The 16,263-nt window shown below is 39.5% G+C and overlaps 1 protein-coding gene across 3 annotated transcripts in view; it reads left to right on the forward strand.

The window, feature by feature from the left end:
• The first annotated feature begins 2,117 nt into the window (after positions 1-2,117).
• The window catches only part of ARHGEF12 (Rho guanine nucleotide exchange factor 12), a 151,931-nt gene continuing 137,785 nt past the window's right edge, over positions 2,118-16,263 (forward strand). For 2 of the 3 annotated variants that reach the window (XM_012470286.3, XM_021671202.2), the window contains exon 1: positions 2,119-2,507. In XM_012470286.3, coding sequence (XP_012325709.1) covers positions 2,476-2,507 — 32 coding nt within the window. In that variant the 5' untranslated portion in view covers positions 2,119-2,475. Of the gene's footprint in view, positions 2,508-16,263 lie in introns of all 3 variants that reach the window. The other variant, XM_021671203.2, reaches the window with a different exon arrangement.

Below are 16,263 nucleotides of genomic sequence, written 5' to 3' on the forward strand. Positions count from 1 at the left end.
GACTTTTTTAAGTTTGGCGATAAGGTTTGCATTTTGGTCAGTGTATGTATGTATGTATGTATGTATGTATAGATAGATAGATAGATAGGCAGACAGATAGATGGATGAATGGGATTCCAGTTACATGTAAACACTCAATTTTTAAGTCTTCAGGGTAGAATTGTTATGCTAGGATTCGCCAGCAGGTGGCAATGTGTCTTGTTTCATCATTAGGAAAGTCTCTTGGCTAATCTGCTTCTATTCTTTCCAAAAATAAACATTACAAAATTAGCTGGCTGTGCCTTGAACCTAAAAAATCAAGCAATAAAGAGTCGTCTCTGGCCTCTGTTTATCTTTTCCGTTTTTTTTTTACCCCGTTCTAACTAACGTCAGCCTGAGCTCATGCCTCTATTCGGGGATAATGATCCTTGCATGAACTGTTTCAGAATGACTTTTTGCAACAGTATTGTTAAGAGGTAATTGTTTCCTCTCTCCACATCCATTGTTTATTAGATTTGATTTGCTACTTGGATTCCACAAAATGGCTGAAATCGCTTGCCACCAACATAGGTCTAAGCTCAAAAGTCTGAAAATAGTTGGGTAAAGGGAATTAGCCACTTGAGACGTTTGCAGGCAGAATTGAAAAACTGTATTGTATGTAGTACTTAAATTGCCATGATGCTGAATTATTGAATCATAAAACTAGATGAGTATCTAAATCTCTCTACCCAGTAGGGGAAAAAACCGAAAAACCGTTTGGGAACGCTTCAGAGAACCGTAATGCTATTTACTGGATAAATATGCTTCTTTTTCTTCTCCCATTTCTTTCCACAACACGCTTGTTAAGTCGCTATGGAAAGCACCATGCTTTCTCAATTTGGCAAATAACACATTTCATTTTGCCAAGACAGAAACAGCCTAAAAGCAATATTTATACCGAGAAGCCCTGGCTGCAGTCCCCAACTGCGCTCCCGCCGCGCTCTCCCCCCGGGGCCGACAGGTGCCCAGGTGAGCGGGGTCTGCGGTGGCGCTAGCAGAGGCAGCGACGGGCGCCGGCCCGGCACAGGCACATCGCGCACAGCCAGGAAACAGGAGCGCCGAGTACATTCCCTTAAGGAATAAAAGTTGCCAGTACAAGGGGGCCGGTAATTTCCAAAGAGCCTCCCGGCACAATGTCCTCGGGATCTGGGGGGCGCTCTCGGGATCTGGGGGGCGCTCTCGGGCGGTCTGTGGTGAAAGTCGACTTAGTACAAACTGGACTCGAAGGGGCACGACTCGGCACTCAGGGCTCCGGGCGCCGCGGAAGGTGGGTGGGCCTCCCGGGGCCGCACGGGTCCCACCTCCCTCCGCCCCGCAGGACTACTTTTCCGCTCCCCCCAACCGGGCTCCGGCGGAGGCGTCCGCGCGGGGGCGGGAGAGCGAGCCGAAGAGGCGGAGGGATCCCGAGTGAGGCGGCTTTCCGAAGCCTGAGAGGAGGGGGCCAAAAAAGTCAGCGGGGGACGGGAAGCGCGAGCTCGCGCCGGACGCGGCCGGGGCCGGGAAGCCAGAACCGGAACCGGAACCCGCGCGCGCGCCCGCGGTTGCGCGACGGCCCCCACCGCCGTCGGCCTTCTCCGTCGTTTGTGCGCGCGCCCGCGAGGGCCTCCAGAACCCGGCGGGCCGGCCCTGAGCGGGGAGTCGCCGCCGCCGCGTCCTTCGCCGCCGCCTCCGCCTCCGGGGCCGGGGCTTCCAGGCCGGGCCGGACGGGCATCTCCCGCCCCTCGCGGGGAGCGTCGGGGAGGAGCCGCCGCCTCTGGCGACTGCGGAAGAGTCCGGGCCTCAAAGGGATGGGGAGCAGTCCGCAGCGCTGAGACACCCGGGTCCCTGTCACCTTGGGCCGCGGGACCCCTCCCCCGGCGCCCGCGGCTCGTCCCAGCGCCAGGAGCCTGGTGGGGGCGGCAAGCACAGGAGGAGAGCCCTGGGCCCGGGACATGGAACCACGCGAGCCCGGCGCGGGACGGCCGGAGACGCGGCAGACGCTGCGGCCACGAGCAGCCGGCAGCCCCAGATAGAGAGCGGGGAGGGAGGGCCCCGGCCCTGCCGCGGCGGGGAGTTCGAGGCCCCGAGACTCCGGAGGAGGAGCCGACACCCGTCCCTGAGCTGCTGATCCCGCCCCAGCCCCGGCGGGAGTCCCGGGTCCCCTTCCCACGGCGCGCGGACTTCTCTCTGAGGAAGTTTCTCCTTGTGGCTCTGGAGGATTTCTCACTATCTCGACTCGCTCTGGAGTGACTCGCTCCCTGGCTTTCTCAGTTTGTTTTGGGAGATAACTTGTTTTGCTCCAACCCGCATCCCTTGACCTCTTCCAATCGGATGGTCTAGATGACTGAATGGAGTTTTGAGTTGGACTTTTGCGTCCCTGACGGAGTTGGGCCTGATCCCAGAGCACTGGGGGTGGGGAGGAGGTGTTACTGTAAAATGCAAGTTGGATAAAAGGAGGATCTCTCGCCAAGGGCCCCAATGAGTGGCACACAGTCTACTATCACCGACAGGTTGGTATGAATTCCTCCTTCGCTCGGCCTCCCGGAATTGGGCCGGACCTAGCAGGGGAGTCGGTGATTGCAGATTGCCTTTGGCCAGCGAAGTTGACAGGCAGTGGAGAGAGGGTTGTTTCGGAGCTGTGCAGTTAGCCCGGGGTTGCTGCCAGTTATCCAGTTGTTTGGCTTTTGGAAATGTAGTTTTTCTGGAGAGAAACTTCCCTCCCGATTCTCGGAGAAGGGGGAGGTAAAGCCATGATTGTGGTTTTCCGCCTGTAGTGTGCATTAGGATTGTGTACTCATCTGGAAATCAGAAGAGAAGGTCATTTTGGGTGAAGGTCGGTGTCTGAAGTCGGCTTGATAGTGGTGTATTGTTTTTCGGTTTTAGCCCTGTCCTGCGGTAGTTCTCAAGACAGTTACATTTTAGGAATTTCTACCTGTGAACTTAATGTTGAGCCTACTGCATAGACAGCTGGGAACTTGATCCCTTTTAGATGTTGACCTGCACAGTGTTTAATTATTATCTAATAACTTTCCAGAATGTTGACATTACCAGTAAATCACAGGTTCTTGCTGGAGACAGTGTCCAGGAGCTGAAGAAATGAGGGTGAATCATGGGGTTTGCTTTTAATTCTTGTATTTAAATATTTCATCTTCCAGAAACACTTGGCGTTTAAGAGATATAAACCCATAAGCATAGTATAAGCGTGCAGCTGAATTTGTTGAATTCTGTGTCTGCCCTTTATAGCACTTACCAATGTTGCATGGTGGTGTGGGGCGAATTGAGCTAGACCATGTGTGGTTGAAGTGCAGTTTGCTTATCCTAAGAGTTACTCTTCTCATAGGGTAAGGGATAAAAGCATATTGATTTCTTCAACACATTTCATTTCTCAATTTATGACACTGCCTGCCAGTCCCAAATTTGTCAGCTTGCTTTATTTTTAAGTCAATCTTCAAACTATTATATCATGAAAAAATAGATCAGGTAACTGAATTAGAGTGCCAAAGCTTTTTGATGAAAAGTGCAACAATAGTGCTTTTGCACAAAGTAGTTTGATTTCCTAATAAGAGTTTTACCCAATTGTAAGACTCATTTGTTGATTTTAAAAGGGCCAAATTCCATTATCATACCATAACAGCTACTCCAGAAACAGAACTTCCTCTTCCTGTTGATGCTTTCCAGCGTCACATGAATGTTCACTTAAAAGAGTCCGTTAAATATTTAAAGTATTTATATTTACTCTGTGTATTTTTCAAAATGGCTTTTCATTTTCAATGAAATAATGTTTAGTTTTTCCAAGAATACATTTAAGTATTGATAGTGCTTATCTTGCTGTCTTCTGGTTATCCCCATTTTTTTCCTTTCAGGGTATTTTGCTTCTGAGAAATCACTTCCACGGGTGTAGGGGTAATTGTTTTCCTGGTTCATTCAATTCTTGCTCTTTCTGTTGAGCCTGTAGACAAGAAGTCTTACTAGGAACTGATGTAATGTTGGTTTTCATTGCGATGCTGAGGTGTTTAATTTGTAGAAACAGAATGAACTCATTGCACACACAAATCACTTAAAAGCCCTCAAGTAATGATTTTTCTTCAGCATTGCTTCTCAGGGATTTTTCTTCTCATTATCTTGGAAATAGAATCTTGGGATTTGTATCCTCTTTATAACTTAGATGGCATATAAACATTCAATAAGGATGAAATTATTGGAAGCCTGGTTTTTTTTTGTTTTTGTTTTTGTTTTTGTTTTTTTTGTGGCCAGGCACTGTGCTAGGCACAAGAGATTACAAAATGAATATTGTAAGATTAACCTACAAATTGGTTTGAGCATTAATGTTTTTTGAACTGGTTCGGGTGCTGCCTAATTTTACATATTTTTTTAAAAAAGAAAAAAAACCTTGGAAAGCCAATTAATAAGCACTGCTGAGACCTGTGTCGTAGGGATTTACTACTTATTTTTTTTTTATCAAGAATTATTCTTATTTGACCATTACTTTTTCTTTAAATATATTTTGTAAATATAAAGCATCCATTTGCTCTTAAGAGAGTAGTTGTTCCTAATTTGAATATATGTTGGGGTGAAATCTGGAGGTACTGGTTTAATATTATTTCTATACCAGGGTGTCTTAACAAGGTTATCAGCATAGAATAGTTTCTAGTTTTCTCTCAGCCCTACTCATCCTCTTTTTACACTAACTCCCGTGTACTGTAGATATATTTTGCTGATTCTAGAACTATTGGAAAATTAACAGCGCCAGTGTAGCTTTTTAGATAGAGATCCTTTCAAGTTTGAAGTGCTGTATGTGGTATGGCTTTGTTTTGTAGAGTATGCAGAACCACCAGGCCAGCTGTGTGAGTTAGAGTTCTTTCATTGTGGTGCTTCTGACTACAGAGTCTGTCTGTCCTCAGTTGAAATCAGACTAGCTGGTTTTGGGCGTTGTTCTGTTTTGCAGTTTGTGGCAGGCGACACATGGCTGAACAAGATAAGGGTTTTATTCTTGTGTTAGGGACGTGCTGGGGCTGGGATGGAATTCAGCTATGTTTAGGCTCTGATTGGTCACTTTGGATACTCAGAACTCTCTTACATCCTGTTATTATTTTGCAGTTAAATCAACACATTCACTTGTTCTCTTTCTCTTCATCTTTTACTCCCCAGTCTGCACCCCTTTTCTTAAAACCTAAAACTCGAGCTTTTTTTAAAACTTAAAACTCACCCTATGTTCATGGTAGCTATTGCTTCTGTATAGTATATCCAAACAACTTAAAAAAAAAATTCTAAGCAGTTTATCAACAGTCTTTTGCTTTTTTTTTTTTTTGTGAGACCTAGAGTCTGTAGTTTTCATCGTTGACAAGTGGTAGAGATGTCTGATTGCTGCTGTTCAGTCTGCTTTGGTTGCTCCATTCAGTCTTCGAATATATCCTAATTGTTTCCAATCCTCCTAGATATCTTTCTTGTATCCCTGAGAATTTAGGGGTCCAATAGCAATTGGAATTTCTTCTGAGAGGTAGAAAGGAGAGAATGCTCTTTCAATAGACTCAGTAAATGATTTCAGGCCAGCGTCTATAACATTGAATTTTCAGGGACAGTACAGTTAGGAAAATTATAAGGGTCTTCCTTGAAATAAATGGAATTTTGTTTTGCCCAGGGCTTATGAATTTTGTGGTTTTTGATTTATAGATAAACAGGTTTTTGATATAATTTTTTAAGCACCAAATTCAGCTTTAAGCTATTAACTTAAGCAAATTTTTTGAGTGAGTGTGGAAACCTGTGACTTTATTGTGTCTGTAACCAGTAATTAGCATTTTCATTAATGATACTTTTATCTGCAAAATTGCTATATAATGCTTTTGACTAAAAAAACGAACTACTCATGTTTACATGTTATTTTCAACATTGCATGAGTCATGTATCCGTAAGGTAAAATTATTTGTAACCTTTTCTTGTAAAGTCAGCCAGTCAATAAATACAAAGTGGAAATGGGGGCTAAGGATCACAGTGTTAGTTTTGTATTCAGTTTTATCTTTGCCTTTTTAGTTGAGTATAAAATCTTGAGTCATAAAGGTATGCAATAGTACATTCACTTGGACAGTTTTACATGAGTCAACATGCAGAGCCTAAAGTAACTTTTTTCGAAAGTACGGAGCTGTAGTCTTTCTGATTAAGGGTACATTATATGATGTTCATATTCATTGAGGTGACAAGAGAAGCTTTATTTGAAATCTTTGCAAAAATATGTTAACCTTGGAATACCACGTAACGCATTGGTGGTTTCCAGTTGTTAACATGTATATACCATTGAGATGTAGGTTTTTGTTTTTGTTTTTGAGACCGAGTCTTGCTCTGTCACCCAGGCTGGAGTGCAGTGGTGTGATCGCAGCTCACTGCATCCTCTGCCTCCCAAGTTCAAGTGATTCTCCTGCCTCAGCCTCCCAAGTAGCTGGGATTACAGGCACCTGCCACCATGCCTGTCTGATTTTTGTAATTTTAGTAGAGATGGGGTTTCACCATGTTGGCCAGGGTGGTCTTGAACTCCTGACCTTAGATGATCTGTGTGCCTCAGCCTTTCAAAGTGCTTGGAATTAGAGGCTTGAGCCACCAACCTGGGCAGGTTTTTTTTTTTTTTTTTTTTTTTTTTAGTTAAGTTTGAATTTTCAGTTTAAAAAATGAAGTTTGAGGAAGACATTCATGGAATCCATAAATGGTGAATTTTACATATTTTTCTGTGGAGCATTGCAATTCCAGGGAAGACAGTTGGAAAATATTTCGTTGTACATATGTGGTCTAAATGACATCCAGAGCTGGGTATGAATTGCTTCCCAAACTGATATGGATCACAGAAACAGCAGGATGACATACTGGTTCCCAGAGGTAACTGAAGGGACTCTTTTGCATCATGGTTGTCTCATTACTATAAATGTTTCTTATATAATTTGCTTGTTTCCTAGAAATTGACCATGACACATACTCAGGTGTAGTAGCTTAACTTCATTTGGTGTCTTCTGTTAAAACTTGATTTTGATAATATTATTAAGCTTTATTTGAAGACATGCTCCTTTTCTTTTTAATAATTACAGGTTTTCAAAATAGTGCCATGTGAATGAAAATTTTTGAATCAACAGAATTATATTTTTACCTTCTTTTGGTAAAATACCATCATGTATGTAATGATATCCTGTAATAGTATAATTCTTTAGCATTTACAATATTTTCAATTTGATACAGGGCAGATCATGTTTCTGTCATGCTATAAGGTAATTCATACAGTTTAAATCAAGATTATAAAACTAGAAAGGACAGACCAAAGATTTTAACCTAGATTTTCTGGCTTTTAAGTCTCCCATTTGTTTTGCTTTAAATTATTGTCTTTCTTTGTACTATATTTTTCTGTGCTATTTTTCTTTAGTAACTCTCCAACTTGATGAAGTCAGTTGAAGTTTTCTCTTACAGCATACTTTCTTACCTGTTCTAATTTTAAATATCTCTTGAGGATGAAAGCTTTTGTCATTTCCTAAGGAGACTAAAGAGCAATCTGATAGATCTTGCTGTCAGGAAGTTTTTCCTGATCTTTAGCTCAAACTTCTCTTTTAAGTTGTCCTGTTACTTGTATGTACTTGCTGTACCAGGCTAAACAATGCTCTCCTCCCATTTTATGTTTGTATGATTCTAAATGTTTCAGACGGTTATTCATTATCCTTTCCGGTCCCCTTCCCTTATACTCTTTGCTTAGCCAAGTTTTATGCTTTCCGTTGATCCATTGTCTAAAAATCAACTTGTTTCTCTTAATACTTTATTAGCTTTCTCTCAGTTGCTCTCCTAGTGCAAAAATGTGGGTAAAGAGATTCTCAAGGTCATTTTGATTTACTTTTTAGGTAGTCATTAGAATGGATATGAGACATGTCACAGTCAAATGAAACAAACAAATTTATACAAACACCAAATCAACTAATTAAGCAATTACTCACATTATAAAAGGCTTTTTTACACAGTGATTCTTTCAAATAAGAGTACTGTCAACAAATGCTATCAATTATATGACAAAAGGGTAGGGTATAGAAATAATGTTAGCCACTGTTGGTTGAAAATCATCTTGTTGCAATGTGATGAACTACATCAGGAAGTTGTTACTTTTTTTGGTGGTTTTTCAGTCCCTTATCTTAAATTGTAGGCCATTTCCCCCAGTGTTTTGGTGTATTTTTACCTTATTGTTTTGTCTCCTCTTATTTCCACATATTAGTGAAATAGCAATGCTTAGCAGTATTTTTTTTTCAGCAAAATGGATGTTGTGAAAATTGAAATATTTTACTTTCTTGCTGTTGTATTTACAAGAATTGTTAATAATGACAAGACACAATAACAGAAAAAGTGCAAATTATTATAAAGTCCATAAGACTGTAGACCTTTTGAATATTTTATTAGACCTTTTTCTTTGGTACTAATTTAGTTTCAGATTATTGAAATAGATTGTCCTTGTTTCGTATTTTGCTAATATTAATATTTTGTATTTTGGTAATGTTAAAATTTGCAAACATGCCAAATTTAGAGCATTTTACTTTTTCAACTTAGAATATCTGGAAGCATCAAGATAGTCATATAGGAAAAACAGTTGTAAGGCACCTTCTAAGTCCAAGAGAAGCCTGTGAAGCTAGTGCCTGGTCAGAGGCTGTGCCTAAGTTATGTGAGCATGTATTGTTGACTTTTAGTACAAGAAAAAATACACTAACTTTACCTCTTGAGTTAGCATGCACCAGTGTAGTTTAGATTCATACCAAAACAGGATCTTTTACTAATTCAAATGCTGAGTCCTGGTTTTTGAGATCATAGTCACATGACAGCTGTGGGTGGTTTCTCAGTGTCTACAGACAAGCAAATCTAATGGCCAGTGAAAAGTAGGTTTCCTGTCTTGGACTGCAAGTAACAATTCATGCAGAAATTGGAAATATCTAAGAAAGCCTGGTTTTAGTTAATACTTTTAATTAGCTACTTGTCACACTGCTTTTTCTTTTGGTGTTATGTAACACATTAGAGTCATTTAAAGATACTGCTCTGATACTACAGTTTTTGTCAGCTATTACGTATAAATGCTGATTTTAAGTTCATATGCTCAAAAGATCAAAGAGGACTTTGTAGGTCTTTTGTGGATTCAAAAAAATGCAGATTATTTTGTTGTAGAAAAACTGGTCAAACATGGTGACTCATGCCTGTAAATCCCAGCACTTTGGGAAGCTTAGGTGGGCAGATCACTTGAGGTCAGGAGTTCAAGACCAGCCTGGCCAACATGACAAAACCCTATGTCTACTAAAAATACAAAAATGAACTGGATCTGGTGGCACATGCCTGTAATCCCAGCTACTCGGGAGGCTGAGAAGGAGAATAGCTTGAATTTGGAAGGCAGAGGTAGTTAGCTAAGATCACACCACTACACTCCTACCTGAATGACAGAGCAAGACTCGTTTAAAAAAAACAAAAAATACTGGAGACTTCATCAGCATCTGAAGGAGTGATACCTGAAATTGGTCTTGTAATGTGGAAAGTGGCTATATGTTGTCTAGAAGAGTAATAGATACCCCAAATACATTTAATACACAAGAAATCCTGTGAAAGTGCTTAGACATATCCTTCCAGATGGGTTATCTGCCTGTGTTCCAGACACAAGCTGATATGTTGTGGTTTGCCCAGTACAGTCTCTGTGGTTTACCCAGAGGAAGTGGTTCTTGTGGGTGAAGGTCTGATCTTTTCGGAGATTGTTGGTGGCCCATGCACTGTCAGCCTATTTCCTGTTTTATTGTCTGTTCAGCAAGACCTTCTCAGGGCAAGTGCTGCTGAAGAGGTATTTAAATATTTTATATTGGCAGGATAGGTGGTTATCATGATGTATTATTATATCACTACCTCTCATGTGATACAAGGGTTAAATTAAGGTTTGTGAAGTGCTTTGAGATCCTAAGATGAAAAATGCAGACATGTTCTTAGTCATTTGCAGGTTACTGCTATGTTCAGATATTGCTCTCTTGAAGTAAAAACATGTTCATGTAGTAAAATGTTACTCTATTGAACTTCATTTCTGTAACCATTCAAGTGTTGTTTCATCACCACAAGAGTCATGATTAGAATTTCTCCCCTTTTTCCCCTTCTCGCAACACTCTTTTATAATTTTACCCTATAAGAGTTACCTTGGCCGGGCGCAGTGGCTCACACCTGTAATCCCAGCACTTTGGGAGGCCGAGGCAGATGGATCATGAGGTCAGGAGATTGAGACCATCCTGGCCAACATGGTGAAACTCCGTCTCTACTAAAAATACAAAAATTAGCTGGGCATGGTGGCGCATGCCTGTAATCCCAGCTACTTGGGAGACTGAGGCAGGAGAATCACTTGAACCAGGGAGTCGGAGGTTGTGGTGAGCCAAGATTGCGCCACTGTACTCCAGCCTGGTGACCAAGCGAGACAAAGTTACCTTAATAGATTCCTTGTCTCTAGTACTGGTTAAGTCATATTTACAAAACAACACCTAGAAAGCTTGTCCAATCTGCCTTATTTTGCTGCTGCTGTTCTGTTTTGTTTTAGGCTTTCAGCAGCCTGAAGCCATGGTTTTTAGTTTCTGTCTCTACTGATAAACAGAAAAAAGGGATGAGAAAGGGGCTTTACTGGCCCAACCAGAAACAGAAACTAAGAACCCATGACTGTATTCTCTCCCTTGGACACCCCTGACTAGAGCAAACTTCTTTGCCAATTTAACTGGCATACTAAAATAATGAAATTGTGAGAATTTCTTTTGAGATCAGTAGCTGTACCATCCATATACAAAATACTGTATTGCTTTGCTGAAACCTGAAAGTGAGCAAACTGATAGAAATGCATGTGACATACTCCTAAATACATGTATATAGTGTTTAGCCTTGGACATTTAAAAAAATTAACAATGAATGGGGCAAGGAGAGGCTTTATTTAAAGCTAAATTGTTAGCTAATACTTGAGTTCTTCAAGGGTAGAAGGATAGTTCTTATTCTTTTTTTTTTTTTTTTTGAAATGGAGTCTCGCTCTGTCATCCAGGCTGGAGTGCAGTGGCATGATCTTGGCTTACTGCAACCTTCACCTCCCACGTTCAAGTGATTCTTCTGCGTCAGCCTCCCAAGTAGCTGAGACTACAGGCACCTGCCATGCACACTGATTTTTTGTGGTTTTAGTAGAGACGGGATTTCACCATGTTAGCCAGCATAGTCTCGATCTCCTGACTTCGTGATCCGCCTGCCTTGGCCTCCCAAAGTGCTGGGGTGAACCACCATGCCCGGCCAAGTTCTTACTCATTTTTAAGTAATTCTTAGTTGCCTTATTATATTTTTATTTTTAATACTGAAAGGCAGAAGGAAGAAAAATAAATGTCCCAAATGATCTGATTACCCAGTGCTGCTGCTCAAGTTAAACACACATGCATACATACCCAGAAAATTCAAATCATATATAATGGTATAAAAAAATATTCCTACACACCTATTATTTCTCATATCCTGTCCTCATAGGTAACAGTAGTTATTTTTTTTTTATCTTTTGAAACACTTAAAAAATATACCAGCCTATAATTTTATTTTTTGTACCTACTCCATAATAAGTGTATCTGTCAGCTTTTGCTAGGTTATGCTGCTATAGCAACACTATCAAATGGCTAACAGCACTATTTTTCTTCTTGCTTATGTTACACCTTGTCTGCTGTGGATTGACTGCAGCATTGCTTCACGTGTCTTATTTTGGAACCCCAGCTCAAGGAGCATCCCCTGTCTGGGATATGCCATTATTGTGGATGAGGGAAAGAGCAAGAAAACAGATGCAGACATACAGTGGCTTTTAAAGCTTTCACTCAGTCATAGTGTATATCACATCAGCTCACATGTCAGTGGCCAAAGCAAGTCATATGGTCAGAGCTCACTGTCAGTGGGGTAGGGATGTATAGTCCTTCCACAGGTGGCATTGCAAGTTGCATGATTACAGATAAAGGCTGTATAATCCTCTTAAGGAAAGTGGAGGTCATTTGGAATAATAATACAGTCTACATCAGTAAGCTCAGTAAATGCTTGTTAAATGGGTTATTTGGAGTCTATGAAAGTTTTTTTTTTTTTTAGTGGGAAATTCAAACATATACAAAAGTACAGAGAATGGTATGATGCACCTCCATTTTCCCATCATTACTTCAGCAGTTACCAATGTACTGACAATCTTGGTTTACTGGTTTTCTTTCCCCCCTTCTCACTGGATTTTTTTGAAGCATTTTTTGGATACCATAATTTCACTTATAAGTATTTCACTAAGTATTTTTAAAAGACAAAGTCTGAAAGTGTGACTTATAGTAAATTCTTACTGTCTGATAGTTTGAGGTATTAGTACTATAGATTGACAGGTGTCAAGCAGCAGAGCATGTTCATGAAATGTATCTAGAACCTGACAGCCAGAAGTTGTTTTGATTTCATTTTGAGTATTTCTGGAAGAGGCTTACAACAGAATGTCATCTACTTTTCCAGCCTCTTCTTCAATCTCTCTCTCTCTCTCTCTCTCTGTGTGTGTGTGTGTGTGTGTGTGTGTGTGAGGAGAGAGAGAGAGAGAGAGAGAGAAGCAGAAGCAGGTAATTAACCTCTGGAAAAAATAACATTGCAACAGATTTGATTTGCAGAGGTTTCATTTCTCACTGAGCCTCTGTTGGAATGATGCCAATTGAAAGGATTCCCAGCTTTTAATGGCTCCAAGTCTTCTGGGAGTTTTCAGTGATGTTATTTTCTTTGGAGAAGAACATCAGAATCATTTATAAAAATCCTGTGTTCACCCATGTCATTTGTTCTGTAGAGAAAGGATCTGTCATATCTTTAAGATGATCTCGCTAAGATGATATAAAAGTAAAGAAATTCATCTAATTTTAGTTTAGAAATCATTAATGCCACTTTGAACTGCTCAGGTTAGTTTGTCTTGAGGGCCTAGAAACCTCCATTTTGACTCAAGATGTCGTAGATTTTATTAGCATTCCGTATAATCAGTAAGTTTGTCATTTCCATGGTTGCAGGGAATATGAGACATTCTGTTATGGATCTAGGATCACAATTTCACAGAACATTCTTTTGAGGGTGAGGTATTAGGTAATAAATAATGGGATGCAAAATAAACAGATATAATCTCTTCAGTTTGTAGATTTTCAGGTGACAATGAGGTGGCAGAAGAGGATTTGTATAGCTTAGGAAATAAATAATTATTATGTATAACATGATGGAGATATTTTAGTATAGTACCACTATCAAATTAATTTTATCTTCTTAACTGGCTTCTTTCACTGTATACAGGGACACTACATTAAAGTAGTCTTTGTAGATCCAAATAGCTTTAATTTTCTCTAACTACATCATATTGCTAGTCTTATTTCAGAATCCGTGCAGGAACTGCAGTAGAAAAGTACTGTCATTGGCTTGTAAATAAAATTATTTAATTTTGAGTTTTTCCTGTGAAGGAAAAGCCAATGTTTCAGAATCAATGGAGTTGATTCTGGCTTTAGTTACTTGGGACAATATAGTGTATTTAAAATATAAAAAAATAAATAAAAATTTGCCTGTGAAGAATAATTTTGACTTGCCATGATGCATATTGTTTTTCTGTTGTTGTATCACAATTGAGAGCATTAGTTTCAGAGATAATAGTTTGTCAGTACAGGTTGAGTATCCATAATCCAAAAATTCAAAATCAGAAGTGCTCCAAAATAAACTTTTTGGGTGCCAACATGTGCCACAAGTGGAAAATTCTACACATAAGTACATAATACAAACTTTGTTTCATGCACAAAATTATTTACAATAGTATACAATTACCTTCAGGCTGTGTGTATAGAGTGTATGTGAAACACTGATGAATTTTGTGTTTAGACTTGGGTCCCATTCCCAAGATATCTTACTATGTATATGCAAATGTTCCAAAATACTAAAAAATAAAAATGAAACACTTCTGGCCCCCCAAGCATTTTGGGTAAGTGATAATCAACCTGTACCATTGTTAGGATAATATACTTGTACCTTGGTTGCATTTTAGTTGCAATTGTTAGTTGCACAATTTGGGGGAAAGTTTGAGGTCTCTATAGTAGTTACTGTATTTACCAAGAAGCCCTGCATGATTAGAATTCTTGAGATAGTGTATAAAGGTAAATTGGGTGTGTTGCCTGGATGTGAACAGTAAAAAAGGAGAAGCTTCTTACCATACAATTATAGCTTAAAAGGATACAAGGTACAATTCTGTTTCCAAAAATAGAAAATAAGTCAAATATTATATGGATATGTAATAGTAATTATATTAATTTTGACTCCCTGGCTGATTTTTTTTTGAAGCTATCATTTTTTCCACAGATAAAAAGTAGCTTTTAAAGGAAAAGATATCTCAGCCCTTAATTGTGTGTGTATGTATTTATTTCTATATTTTTGCCTTTGTAAGAGAGGAGCAGTGGAAGGGAACTGAAGGAGGATGATATAGAGGAAAGAGCCTGGGTTTTGGTGTGTCAGATTTGTTCTGTTACTAGCTGAGAGACCTTGGACAAATTTACCTCTCTGATTAGCAGTTTAATTTTCTCATCTGTAAAAATGGGAATAATACCTACTTTGCAGAATTGTCATGAAGATTAAATGACAGTGTGTGTAAGTACCTAGCACATAGTAATAAAGAGGTCAGTGGGCCGGGCGCAGTGGCTCACACCTGGAATTCCAGCACTTAGAGAGGCCAAGGTGGGCAGATCACCTGAGATAAGGAGTTTGAGACCAGCCTGGCCAACAGGGTGAAATCTTGTCTCTACTAAAAAATACAAAAATTATCGAGGCATGGTTGTGGGTGCCTGTTATCCCAGCTACTTGGGAGACTGAGGCAGGAGGATTGCTTGAACCCTGGAGACAGAAGTTGCAGTGAGCCAACACGGTGCCATTGCATTCCAGCCTGGGCTACATAGTGAGACTCCATCTCAAAAAAAAAAAAAAAAGGAAACAGGTCAGTAAGTTATAGTAGCTGTTATTGTTTAGACCTCAGAAATTAGCGAGGGTTTCCCAAAACTTTTATCTATGCCTGTAAAATCATTCTGAATTCATATATTTTTAACAGCTGTTGCTAAGATAGTTTTTGTCCCTTGCTGTGATAGTATTCCTTATCTTTTATATTTCAGGCTATTTTTAGAATTAAATGCATTTGGGAGTGAGGAATAGATTTAAAAGAGTTACTTCAATTCAGACTGTGGAACAACATCTCTCTTCACAAAATGGGTTAGATAGTTTGGATTGGCAATATACTTTTAAATCTACCTTTGATCACTCAAGAATTTGTCCAGTTTTGTATTTATTAACATTAGTTTGTTTATTCATTTATTCAGTAAATATTCAATGCCTGTTCTGTGTAGGTCACTGTTTTGGCAGTTATTTTGAGCTCTTGCTACCTGCTGAATTATATTTTAAAATGAAGAAATTTACCTGATAGAATGATGGTGCTGAAAATTAAAGTGAGAAGTACGTGTATTTTGGGGAAGTTGTGGAATGAAATAATTAATGATTAAATGGATCTTATTTCCAAATTTAAAAAATTAATGTGGTTACTTCCTATCACATACTGTCTTTTTATGTTTTTCTTTTTATTTCATTTTTCATATTAGTTATATATCAGTGAACTATTTAGACCAAAATGGAAGAGGCGTTGGTGTAAGTTGAAATCTAAGAAGTTTTAGATGTTCATTGCTTTTGAACAGAGGAAGTAACATTTTATGGATTGGGCATTGTTTTAGTCACTACTTGAAGGAGAGCCTCTTACTCATTATCAGTCTGTTGGAAATAGCAACTGATTAAACCTATATATACTTTGTGCATCCAGTGAAAATGTGATAAATAATGGTGATCTTTTGGTTAGAGAAGGATTCTGGAAGCTACAGTACTTTGATTAATAAGACAGTGTTTAAATCATGATTACTTGTTGCTCTAATATTTTAGACTTTGAAAGATGGTAAGATATGATATAAGTGACAATGAGCATTTTTAAAAATGGGTGAAATTTAGGCCTATCAAGAAACTTAGGGTGTAGTAAAGGATGGGGTGTGTGTGTGTGTATGGGTGTGTGTGTGTATATGTATACATATATACACATATATATACATGCGTGTGTATATATACGCACATTTATGTATATATATGTACACACACATATGTTTGTATATGTTGAGACAGAGTCTTTCTCTGTCACCCATGCTGGAGTGCAGTGGCATGATCTTGACTTACTTGAACCTCCACCTC

Source organism: Aotus nancymaae, unplaced genomic scaffold, assembly GCF_030222135.1.
Source record: "Aotus nancymaae isolate 86718 unplaced genomic scaffold, 86718_ANA_hifiasm-v0.15.2.pri h1tg000012l, whole genome shotgun sequence".
Taxonomy (NCBI): Eukaryota; Metazoa; Chordata; class Mammalia; order Primates; family Aotidae; genus Aotus; species Aotus nancymaae.